This window comes from Ailuropoda melanoleuca, chromosome 13 (genome assembly GCF_002007445.2).
Source record: "Ailuropoda melanoleuca isolate Jingjing chromosome 13, ASM200744v2, whole genome shotgun sequence".
NCBI lineage: Eukaryota > Metazoa > Chordata > Mammalia > Carnivora > Ursidae > Ailuropoda > Ailuropoda melanoleuca.
The window spans coordinates 3,578,484-3,591,273 of record NC_048230.1 but is presented as its reverse complement, the minus strand read 5'-3'; the positions used below and the strand labels follow the sequence as shown (position 1 = coordinate 3,591,273).

General features: G+C 38.9%; 1 protein-coding gene across 1 annotated transcript in view; it reads left to right on the top strand.

The window, feature by feature from the left end:
- Positions 1-12,790, top strand: part of EFCAB5 (EF-hand calcium binding domain 5) — a 168,099-nt gene that overhangs the window by 96,444 nt on the left and 58,865 nt on the right. Inside the window, exon 9 of the mRNA XM_034640619.1 lies at positions 6,280-6,435. Within this exon, the coding sequence (XP_034496510.1) occupies positions 6,280-6,435 (156 nt within the window). The remainder of the gene's footprint in view (positions 1-6,279; positions 6,436-12,790) is intronic.

Below are 12,790 nucleotides of genomic sequence, written 5' to 3'. Positions count from 1 at the left end.
TCAAGGTAATATTGGCCTCATAGAATGAGTTTGGTAGCTTTCCTTCTGTTTCTGTTTTTTGAAATAGCTTTCGGAGAATGGGTATTATTTCTTCTTTGAATGTTTGGAAGACTTCCCCAGGAAAACAGTCCAGGCCTGGAGTTTTGTTATTTGGAAGGTTGTTTATCACTGACTCAATCTCTTCATAATTAATTGGCCTATTTAAAAAATCAATTTCTTCCTGTTTCAGCCTTGGTANGCCTCCATCTCTTCCAGATTGTTTAGTTTTTTGGCATATAGCTGTTGATAAAAGTTTCTAATAATCCTTGCAATTTCAATGGTGCTGGTCGTGACCTCTCCCTTTTCAGTCACAATTTTATTAATTTGGGTCCTTTCTCTATTCTTTTGGATAAGTCTTGCCAGTGTTCTGTCAATTTTATTAATTCTCTCAAAGAACCAGCTTCTAGTTCTGTTGATCTGCTCTACTGTACTCCTGGTTTCTAATTCGTTGATCTCTGCTCTAATCTTGGTCAACTGCTTCCTCGTGCATGGATTAGGCCTGTCCCTCTGTTGCTGTTCCAGATTCTTGNTAGGCCTGTCCCTCTGTTGCTGTTCCAGTTTCTTGAGGTGAGAATATAGAAACTGCATTTTAGATTTTTCTATTCTTTTGAGTGAGGCTTGGATGGCTATGTATTTCCCCCTTAGGACTGACTTTGCAGTATCCCAAAGGTTTTGGACCATTGTGTTTTCATTCTCATTGGTCTCCATAAATTGTTTAAATTGATTTTTGATTTCCTCGTTTATCGAATCATTCCTGAGCAGGATGGTTCTTAGTCTCCAAGTGTTTGAGTTTCTTCCAAATTTTTCCTTGTGGTTGAGTTCCAATTTCAAAGCGTTNTCTCCATAAATTGTTTAATTTGTTTTTTGATTTCCTGGTTTATCGAGTCATTCTTGAGCAGGATGGTTCTTAGCCTCCAAGTGTTTGAGTTTCTTCCAGGTTTTTCCTTGTGGTTGAGTTCCAATTTCAGAGCGTTGTGGTCTGAGAATATGCAGGGGATAATTTCAATCTTTTGGTATTCATTGAGACCTGTTTTGCGTCCCAGAACATGGTCTATTCTTGAGAATGTTCCATGGGCATTAGAATAGATATTCTAATATTCTTTTGTTCTGGTGTGTAGTGTTCTATATATATCTATGAGGTCCAACTCGTCGAGTATGGCATTCAAAGCCCTTGTTTCTTTGTCGATTTTATGCATGGGTGTTCTGTCTATTTCTGATAGTGGAGTGTTGAGGTCCCCTACTTTTAACATATTTTTATCTATATGTCTCTTTATTCTGGTTAAGAGTTGGCTTGTGTATCTTGCTGCTCCCCTGTTGGGGGCATATATATTTATAATTGTCATATCCACTTGTTGAATACTTCCTTTAAGAATAATATAGTGCCCTTCTGTATCTCTCTCTATGGCCTCTAGTTTAAAATCCAGTCTATCTGATATGAGAATTGCTACTCCAGCTTTCTTTTGAGGTCCATTTGCGTGGAAGATGGTACTCCATCCCCTTACTCTAAGTCTGAATGCATCTTTGGGTTCAAAATGAGTCTCTTGTAGACAGCAAATGGATGGGTCATGTCTTTTTATCCAATCTGCAACCCTGTGGCATTTTATGGGAGCATTTAGACCATTTACATTGAGACTGAATACTGAGAGATATGATTTTATTGATGCCATGTTGCCAGTAAAGTCTTTGTTTCTATTGATTGTGACTTTCTGTTCTGTATCACTCTTGGGGCCTTTTTACCTTTATAAACCCCCCCTTAATATCTCTTGTAGGGCTGGTTTCGTGGTTATGAAATTGGTCAATGACTGGCGATTCTGGAAGGTCTTTATTTCTCCATCAATTCTGAATGACAGCTTTGCTGGATAAAGGATCCTTGGCTGCATGTTTTTCTCTGAAAGAGCTTTAAAAATGCCCCCCCAAGCCTTTCTCTCATTCCAGGTCTCTGTAGACAGGTCTGACGTAATCCTGATACCTTTGCCTTGGTACGTGAGAAATTTCTTTGCCCTGGCCGCTTTCAATACTGTATCCTTGGATCTAATATTTGCGNTCAGATCTGACGTAATTCTGATAACTTTGCCTTGGTATGTGAGAAATTTCTTTGCCCTGGCCGCTTTCAATGCTGTGTCCTTGGATCTAATATTTGCGAATTGCACTATGACGTGACGTGGCATAAATTTGTTATGGTTGAGCTTGGGAGGAGTCCTCTCTGCCTCTTGGACACAAATGTTTGTTTCCCTTGCTAGATTAGGGAAGTTTTCAGCTACAATTTGTTCAAATATCTCTTCTAGACCTCTGTTTTTCTCCACCCCCTCAGGGATGCCGATGATTCTGACATTGGATCGTTTCATAGAGTCAGTAATCTCCCGTAATCTACATTCGTGGGCGTGGATTTTTTTAAGACCAGCTTCTATTTTCGTTTTTTNGCCTCATGGATGCCGATGATTCTGACACTGGAATGTTTCATTGAGTCAGTAATCTCCCGTAACCTACATTCTTGCGAGTGGATTTTTTTAAGTCCAGATTCTATTTTAGCTTTCTCTTCTACTAACCCATCCTCCAATTCGCTGATACGTTCTTCTGCCTCATTCACCCTGGCCATCAGAGCCTCTAGTTTTGACTGCATTTGGNCTCTAGTTTTGATTGCATTTGGCTCATAGAATTTTTAATTTCTGCCAGATTCGCTCTCATTTCCACCCTTAGAGATTCTATATTCTCATTAACATTTTTGTTTATACTTTTTTCAAGTCTACACAACATCTTGACCATTGTTACTCTGAATTCCGTTTCTGATAATTTGGTTATATCCATATCCATTAATTCTGTGGCAGAGTCCACAGACTCATTGTCTTTTCTTTGCTGGGAGGGATTTCTCCTTCTCGTCATTCTGATGAGGAGAGGTTGCGGGGTTGTCCAGAGCCCAAATTATTGACCGGGACCCAGGCCGTGCACCCTTGTTTTATAGGGATCTTAGGGATGTGGGCTTCTTGATTTTTCAGCCTGCCTTCTTGGGGAGGGGCCTGCCACGCTGATACTCAGGCAACCCTGTTTGGGTGGAGTCTCTGTGTCCCCTGCAAGGGGGGATGGGGATGGGCACACTGTGAGCCGGTATTTCCAGGCTTTTGTTCTCTTGCGGCTTTCCCTGGCAGTTTGCTGTGCCTCTTCTGAGAGTCAGAGCAGCAGTGGCCGAATCTCAGCCTCTGTCTCAGAACAGAAGGATCGCGGACAGTTCTCCCACTGATGTTCTGGCCACTTTAACTCTGTTTCTGTTGGTGCTGCTCAACCCTGCAGCATCCCGGGATGTGTGCCCCACACTCAGCGTCCCAGCCCTCACTTCCAGGGCCAGCGCGTCTCTGTCCTTTGTGTTGCTAACACCGCCAGCCGCCAGCCACCCCGCGTGCTCCCGGAGCTCCCGGTCTCAGTCTGGTTCCAGTGAGCACACCGGAGCTCCGTTTCAGTCTGGTGGCGTACGTTCCCCAGCTCATGGTCTCAGTCTGCTGTCTCACGGGTGCCGGTCTGCGAGTCCGCCCGCTCCCCCGTGCAGGTGGCTACCTCTTCCCAGTGCCCAAAAGCGGTGGCTCCCTCCCCCTTCCGTTTATTTTCCGATATCTGTGCGCGGTTTCACGGCTCCCCTATTCATACCTCAATACTCAGCACTGGAGATGTTCATTTGTAGAGATCCAAATGTATCTTCCTGCATCTCAGGCTGATTCTGTGGATGTTCAGGCTGGTCTGGTACCTATCCAACTCGACTCAGGGGACCGGTTGAAAAAGGGGTCCCCTACTCCTCTGCCATCTTAACTCTGGAAAAATTTCTGTTCAAGCTTCTGCCCATTTTTTAAATCAGGTTGTCTTGGTTTTTTTTTTTTAATATTAAGCTGTGTAAGTTCTTTATATAGTTTGGATATTAACCCCAATTAGATGTATGATTTGCAAATACTTCTCCCACTCAGTAGGTTGCATTTTTGTTTTGTTGATGGTTTCCTTTGCTGTGCAAAATCCTTTTAGTTTGATGTAATCACATTTGTTTGTGATATACACTGGTTGCTTTTGTTGCCCTTGCCTCAGGAGAATGGTCAAAAAAATATCATTAAGACAAATGTCAAAGGGTTTACTGCCTATGTCTTCTTCTAGAAGTTTTATGGTTTCAGGTCTTACACTCAAATCTTTAATCCATTTTGAATTTGTTTTTTGTGTATGGTATAAGATAGTGATCCAGTTTCATTCTTTTGCATGTAACTGTCTAGTTTTCCAACACCATTTATTGAAGAGACTGTCTTTTCCCCATTGTATGTTCTTGCCTCCTTTGTCATATTAATTGACCTTATACGCATAGGTTTATTTCTGGGCTCTCTATTCTATTCCATTGATCAATGTGTCTGTGTTTATGCCAATACCATGCTATTTTGCTAACTACAGTCTTTGAGTATAGCTTGAAATCAGGGAGCATGATATCTCCAGCTTTGTTCTACTTTCTCAAGGTTGTTTTGGTTATTTGAGGTCTTTTGTTATTCTGTACAAATTTCGGGATTCTTTGTTCTAGTCCTGTGAAAAATGCCATTTGTGTTTTGATGAGGCAAAATGTGAGTTCTTAACCATTACACTTTTCTGCATTCCAAGGTAACACATAAAACTGTATTCATTGATCCATCAAAAATAATGACAATTAAAAGGTTTCAGCCACCAAAGAAACAAAATATTTAGAAAAGCTCTCTTTCTCTGCTTTAAAATTTCCTTTTGGTCTCTAAGCCAGTTGAATAATGATTTATGATTCATTAGCATGGATTCAAGCCTAATATATCTCTTACACAATACATTTCTAAATTTGCCTAGATGATATTAATGAGGGAGTGAAATATCTACTATATCCTTCATTTCAAAAATTATGTCAATAAATAAGATCACAAAATGTTCCATTTTAAACAAATTATATTAGTTAGTATCCTTTAATTACAAGAAGCAGAAGCCAACCTGAATTAATGTAGCTGAAAATGAAATGTATGGAGTCTAAGGGCAAGAATATGGTCTGACTTCTGAAAGAGATTAGAACAGGGACTTGGAAAAACATCAAGACTTTTCTCTCTACTTTCTGTTTCATCTGTCTCTAGGTACTGACTTTTCCTGCATCCTCAGTTCACCTGGAGGAATCTGGCCACCCAACAACTCTTAAGTTTACATTTACAGTTCCAGCCCCTTGCAGAGGACAGCCGACCATTTCCCAGTCCTAATTCCCAATTCCTAGTGGAGAGAATCTGAATGGCTTTGTTTAGGTTAAGGATCATTCCCTGGTCCAATCCCTTATGGCTATGGAAGTAGGGTAACTCAATCCAAGTTGGACTACCAGTACAAATTTGGCTGCCACCGTGCTTGGTTGGAACAGAGGAGGAAATCACTGACTTATGAATTGCACTAACATTTCAAGAGGAGTTCACTCAGAAATTCTTCCAGTGCTAGATCCACATATATAACAGAAGATATTATAGTCAGGTATAGATCAAGAATATAATGTTCCTGACCCATCAAATGAGCAAAAATCCAGAAGGTAATATACACTGGTGATGAGGCTGAGGAGAAATAGCCACTCATTCATTAGTGGTGGAAGCACAAAAGGGCACAAGCCTGATGTCAAAACCTATCAAAAATACAGATGCATTTACCTTCTAAGCTCCAATCCCTCTTCTGGGAATCTATTCAACAGGGATCAAGAGAAATGGCTCACAAGCATAGATGTTTTCAGACTCTACACTTTCAAAATAATTAAAAAATATACAAAGGATACCTTATAATAATATCAGAAGACAGAAAAACCACCCACAATCCCCATTCCTTATACTCCAATAATTAAAAGTAGTCAGTCTTAGAAAAAGCATGGTCTTATATGCCATACATTAAAAGAAAAGCTACATTCAATTTTTAGAACTATTAATTTACAGGCAACGATTTATAACTGCCACTATCTCATACTGTGAGGTAAAAAGTCTGCCCTATGTAATGCTGATGTGATCTAGAGGGAATTGCTCCAAAAATAGTCTCACTGGTGTGTGGTTTTGAGGACTGTATTGATCACCTCTCTCTGCAGCACAGTTGTAGAATAGTACTAACATGAAAATGCTTTATCTATGTGACAAGCAAATTATATGGAGAAAATTGTAGCCAATATTTTCATGTACATTGACTGAATCCTTGAAAAAATCCAAGTAAAGAGCCTGGTTTTAAACCAATCATTTATCCTCTTTTTCTCTGCAGTACATCTCTTCACACATTGCAGACTTTAAAAGTGAAATGTTTGAGAAACTCCTTAAGCACCTTTGTCATTGTGCAGATGAATTCCGGGAGGTCATAAAAACGGACATGCGGAGGCAGATGTTTGTTGAACTCTTCCTGCACTGTGACCGTGGGAAGGTAGGATAAGACCCTTAAAGCAGTGCTTCTCAAACTTTTTTTTTTGTGAAGTTTTTAGGTTGTTGTTGATATTGATGTTGATGGTGTTGTTCTTAATTGCTAATCCATTGCAGACTGACACTCAATGAATATGGATTGCTAAGGGAAAAAATGCACATACAAAATATAATCCACATTTTTTTTACGATTTCATTAATTTATTGAGAGAGAGACAGAGAGAGAGAGAAGAGGGGGAAGGGCAGAGGGAGAGAGATAAACAGACTTCCCACTGACTGGGGAGCCCAACGCGGGGCTCAATCCCAGGACCCTGAGATCATGACCTGAGCCAAAGTCAGACTCTCAACTGACCAAGACACCCATGTGCCCCCAATCCACATTTTTTATTATCAGATTCAAATCGGATTTAGTATCAGTTACTTCTCAAATTGTTGTAAAATTTTCTAGATACTATTCTCAGTTTCTGTACCTTTGTCACAGAGTGGTACCAGCCGGTAGACCACAACTGATATGGCACTGCATTTTACAATATACATCTTGTCTCTAAATCTCTTTCCCATTCTTAAGAATGGGTTGCTTAAGACTGTTTTTGCTTACTCTCTTTTCTGGTGGCTTCCTATAGAAAAGAGTTGTTGGGAATAGGAAGCTTACCACATTTTATTATGCTACTTCTTAAAACAAGAAAAGTTGATATCTAAAAGTATTTCTAAGAATGGTATTTGGAAGGATACAAGTATGTCAGGATATACCAAATGGATTTGTAAAAATAGATACAAGCTTTATTGAAACACATTTTTGGGGTCCCTGGGTGGCTCACCAGTTAAGCGTCTGCCTTTGGCTCAGGTCATCATCCCAGGAACCTCGGATTGAGTACTGCATCAGGCTCCTTGCTCAGTGAGGAGACTGCTTCTCCCTCTGCCTCTGCCTGCCGCTCCCCCTGCTTGTGCGCTCTCTCTCTCTCTCTCTCTCTCTGATAAAGAAATAAAATCTTCAAAAAAATATGTTTATGAACTTTATATTTGTTTGTATTCCAGAGAAGATTTAAGGAAGCTTACAAAATTAGATAAAATGCAACAAAGGAACATAGATGAAACGTAGGATGAAAGAAGAAAAAATGAGAGAATACTAAATGAAGCTGGGAACAAAGCCCAAATTGCATACGATAATGACCTAAACAAATATTTGTTCTGGGTCATCTACAAGTTTGAATCTAAGCTTCCTAGCAGTGAATGTGAAAAGGGAAACATAACTAAATACTCTATTGACAATGTTTGTGAGACAAATATAAACTGGTGTTGAGAAGAAGTACAAATATTGAATCACCCTTGCAGCCCAGGAATAAGTCCCATTTGAGTGGTGAATGATTATTTAAAGGTACTGTTGGATTCAATTTGCTAGTATTTTATTGAAAATTTTTGTATCCATGCTCATCAGAGATATTGGCCTGTGGTTCTCTTTTTTTTTTAGTGGAATCTTTACCTGGTTTTGTTATCAGGGTAATGTTGGTCTCTGAATGGATTTGGAAGTTTTCCCTCCCTCCCTCCCTCCCTCCCTTCCATCTGTCTTTCTTTCTTTCTTTGAATAATTTGAAAATAGGTATTAACTCTTCTATAAATATTTGGTAGAATTCCCCTGTGAAGCCATCTGGCTCTGTACTTTTGTTTTTTGGGAGATTTTTGAGTACTGATTCAATTTCATTGCTGATTATTGGTCTGTTCAAGTTTTCTCTTTCTTCCTCTTTCAGTTTTGGTAATGTATATGTTTCTAGGAATTTATTCATTTCTTCCAGATTGTCCAATTTGTTGGCATATAGTTTTTCATAATTTTCTCTTATGATTGGTTGTATTTCTGTGGTGTTGGTTGTTAGTTCTCCTCTTTCATTTGTGATTTTATTTATTTGGGTTCTTTCTCTTTTTGGTAACTCTGGCTAGGGGGTTATCAATTTTATTAGTTTTTTCAAAGAACCAGCTCCTGGTTTCATTGATCTGTTCTATTGTTTTTTTAGTTTCTATATCAACTATTTCTTCTCTGATCTGTATTATTTCCCTTCTTCTGCTGACTTTAGGCTTCGTTTTTTGTTCTTTATCTAGATTTTTAGGTTTAAGGTTAGGTCATTTGGGATTTTTCTTGCTTCTTGAGGTAGGCCTGATACAGCCACTCTGGAAAATAGTATGGAGGTTCCTCAAACAGATAAAAATAGAACTACCCTATGATCCAGCAATTGCACTACTAAGTATTTACCCAAAGAATACAAAAATACTAATTCAAAGGGATACATGCACTCTGATGTTTATAGCACCACTATCAACAATAGCCAAATTATGGAAAGGGGAGCCCAAATATCCACTAATTGGTGAAGAGATAAAGAAGATGTGGTGCATACACACATAAACACACACACACACACACAGAGAGAGAGAGAGAGAGAGAGAGAGAGGGAGAAGGAGAGAGAGACAGATTTACTATTTATTATCACTCAGCCATGAAAAAGAATGAAATCTTGCCATTTGCAACAATATGGGTGGAGCTACAGAGTATTATGCTAAGCGAAATAAGTTAGAGAGAGACAAATAACATGATTTCACTCATATGTGGAATTTAAGAAACAAAACAAATGAACACAGGGCAAACCAAGAAACAGACTCTTTTCCAACAATTTTTATTTAAATTTTAGTTAACATACAGTGCAATATTGGTTTCTGGAGTAGAATTCAGTGATTCTACAACACCCAGGTCCCCCCCAGACTCTTAATTATAGAGAACAAACTGATGGTTACCAGAGGGAAGGTGGGTGGGGGGATGGGTTAAATAGGTAATGGGGATTAAGGAGGGCACTTGTTTTGATAAGCATAGGTGTTGTATGTAGGTGTTGAATCATTTAATTCTACAACTGAAAATAATATTGCACTGTATGTTAACTAACTGGAAATGAATAAAATCTAAAAAAAATTAAAAAAGAAGAAGTACAGGGGCAACTGGGTGGCTCAGTCAGTTAAGTGTCTGACTCTTGATTTCGATTCAGGTCATGATCTCAAGATTCTGAGACTGAGCCCCACGTTGGACTCTGCACCAAGTGTAGAGCCTGCTTGAGATTCTCTTTCTCCCTCTCCCTCCCCTTCCTCTCCAAAAAGAAAAAGAAGTACAGAAATTTGGGATTCAAAGTATAGTCGAGAGTTTCTCCTGGAAGTACTCATTTAAGGGGCCCTATGCAATGAAGTGAACATCCTTTATGATGGTCTTATGAAAAATGGAACAATGGCTTTCTTAGGGTACTTTCTTATAACCACCTTAAGTGTAGGCAAATGACACCACATAAGACTACAATTCAGGAAAATCAACGTTTTTTTTTTTTTTTGAGAGAGAGAGATCAAGAGAGAGAGAGTGCAACAGAAGGAGAGAGAGAATCTCTCTGCACAAAGCTTGATCTCATGACCCTGAGATCGTTTGAGCCAAAATCAAGAGTTGGTTGCTTAACTGACTGAGCCATGCAGGCACCCCTGAAAAAGCAATTCTTAAAGGAGCCAGTATATTTTAGTCTAGGTTCTCAGATCCCTGCCAATTTGGTTTAAGTAAGGAATATATGTCATAAAACCTGAAATGTCTATGCATCTTTCAGTCTATCCTCCTTGAATATTGCTTCTTTTAACAGAGCTTATAATAATAAATATTGGGTGACGTGGGGGTTGAGATTTTTCTCCATGGTAAATGCCTGGAGAACAACTATTTTTTGTTGGCCACTATTACCAACTCATGTGCCGTAACAAAGATAGTGGGATAATATTTAGAGGAATTAGCTGTGGTCTGCTAGTGCTCTTTGCTTTTCTTCTCAGCATTCAAACAGTAGTCATGTGCTGATCTCAGAGGGGAAGTTGATACAGTCTAGAATAAAGAAGTTAATTGAGTTTCTGAAAAATTTTAGCCAGTAGCTGACAGAAGAGTTCAAAAAAGAGTTCAACTCAAAATGCTGAGCTCTTCATATGTGGAATTTAAGAAACAAAACAGGATCATAGGGGAAGGGAGGAAAAAATAAAACAAAACAAAATCAGAGAGGGAGACAAACCATAAGAGATTCTTAATCATAGAAAACAAACAGGGTTGCTGGAGGGGAGAGTGGTGGAGGGATGGGGTAACAGAGTGATGGACATTAAGGAGGGCACGTGATGTAATGAGTACTGGGTATTATATAAGACTGATGAATAGCTGAACTCTACCTCTGAAATGAATGATACACTATATGTTAATTAATTGAATTTAAATTAAAAAAAATAGAAGCTATACATGATTGATCTTTTTCGGCCAAATATATAAATGATTCTTCTTGTGGTATGGAAAATAAAATGCATTGAATATGTAGCATGCCAATATTCATGATATGTATTAAAATGTGAAAAACTATATATGAGTTATTTTTACTTTTAGTCTTTAGAGAAAAAATCTTAAATTATATTTGGATGCACTGGAATTCATTTAGATTCCCTACATCTGATAATTGGCAATTTCAGTCTCCAGGAGCTAAATATGTATTTAAAAAAAGAAGAAAAAGGAAAGAAAATGCTGAGCTCTTGAAAAAGAATGGAGAGGGGCACCTGGGTGGCTCAGTTGGTTAAGCTGACCCTTTTGCATCAGGTCATGATCTCAGGGTCCTGGGATCAAGCCCTGCATCAGACTCCATGCTCAGCGGGGAGTCTGCTTCTCTCACTCCCTGTGCCCCTACCCCCGCTTGTACACTCTTTCTTTCTGTCTCTCAAATAAACAAAACCTTTTAAAAATGTTTTTTAAAAGATTTTATTTATTTATTTGAGAGAGAGAGTGCACCTTTTCTATCACATAAATTGTGAGCAGCTGATAGGAAGAGGTTGGAGGAGATGTGACTAGAGTAGAAGACATGAGTGAGACCCTTAACACAGAGATAGGGAATAACACAGCAGAGATAAAGGGCACAATAAATGAAATGAGAAACATGCGTAATGGAATGAATATCAGGATGGAAAAAGCAGAGGAATGATTTAGTGACTTAGAAGACAGAATAATGTGAAATAATCAAGCTGGACAAAAGAAAAAAAAGAATTACACAAAATGAGAATAGACTTAGGGAAATCAGTGACCCCATCAAACATAATAACATTCATATTATAAGAGTCTCAGAAGACTTAAGAGAGAGAAAAGGGGACAGAAAATTTTTTTGAAGAAATGATACCTGAAATTTTTCCTGATCTGGGAAAGGAAACAGATATCCAGATCCATGAGGCACAGAGAACTCCCCTCAAAATCAACAAAAGCAGACCCACACCAAGACATATTGTAATTAAATTTGCAAAATATAGTGATAAAGCAAAAATCTTAAAAGCAGGGGCGCCTGGGTGGCACAGCGGTTAAGCTTCTGCCTTCGGCTCAGGGCGTGATCCTGGCATTATGGGATCGAGCCCCACATCAGGCTCCTCAGCTATGAGCCTGCTTCTTCCTCTCCCACTCCCCCTGCTTGTGTTCCCTCTCTCACTGGCTGTCTCTGTCTCTGTCAAATAAATAAATAAAATCTTTAAAAAAAAATCTTAAAAGCAGCAAGATAAAAAAAGTCAATAACTTACAAGGGAAAGCCCATAATGCTAGCAGGAGATTTTTCAACAGAAATTTGCAAGCCAGAAGGGAGTGTTATGCTTGTTCAAAGTGCTGAGTGGAAAAATCTGCATCCAAGAATACTCTATCCAGTGCTGCCTGAGTGGCTCAGTCGGTTAAGCATCTGCCTTTGACTCAGGTCATGATCCTAGGGTCCCGGGATTGACCCCTGTGTCGAGCTCCCTGCTCAGTGGGAAGCCTGCTTCCTCCTCTTCCTCTGCCCCCCAACTTGTGCTCTCTATAGCTCTCCCTCTCTCTCAAATAAATAAATAAAGTCTAAAAAATAAAATCTAAAAAAAAGAGATAATACTCTATCCAGCAATGCTACCATTCAGAAGGAGAGATCAAGAAAAGCTATATGATCATCTGATAAAATTCAATACTTCTTCATCATTTAAAAAACAAAAACAAAAAAAACCTCTCAGCAACTAGAAATAGAATTCCTTCAACCTAATAAAGAGCATCTATGAAAAACCTGCAGTTATACTTAATGGTGAAAATTTTAATGATTTCCTCCTTAAAACAGGGACAAAGCAAGGCTATCCACTTTTATTTAACATACTACTAGAAGTAGTAGCCAGTGAAATAAGGCATGAAAAGAAAAAGAAAACTTTCTTTATTTAGGAATTTCATGATCTCCTATGTATAAAATCCTAAGGAATCTTTTTTTTTAAAGATTTTATTTACTTATTTGAAAGAGAGAAAGAGCATGCACAAGAGGGGGAAGGGGCAGAGGGAGAGGGAG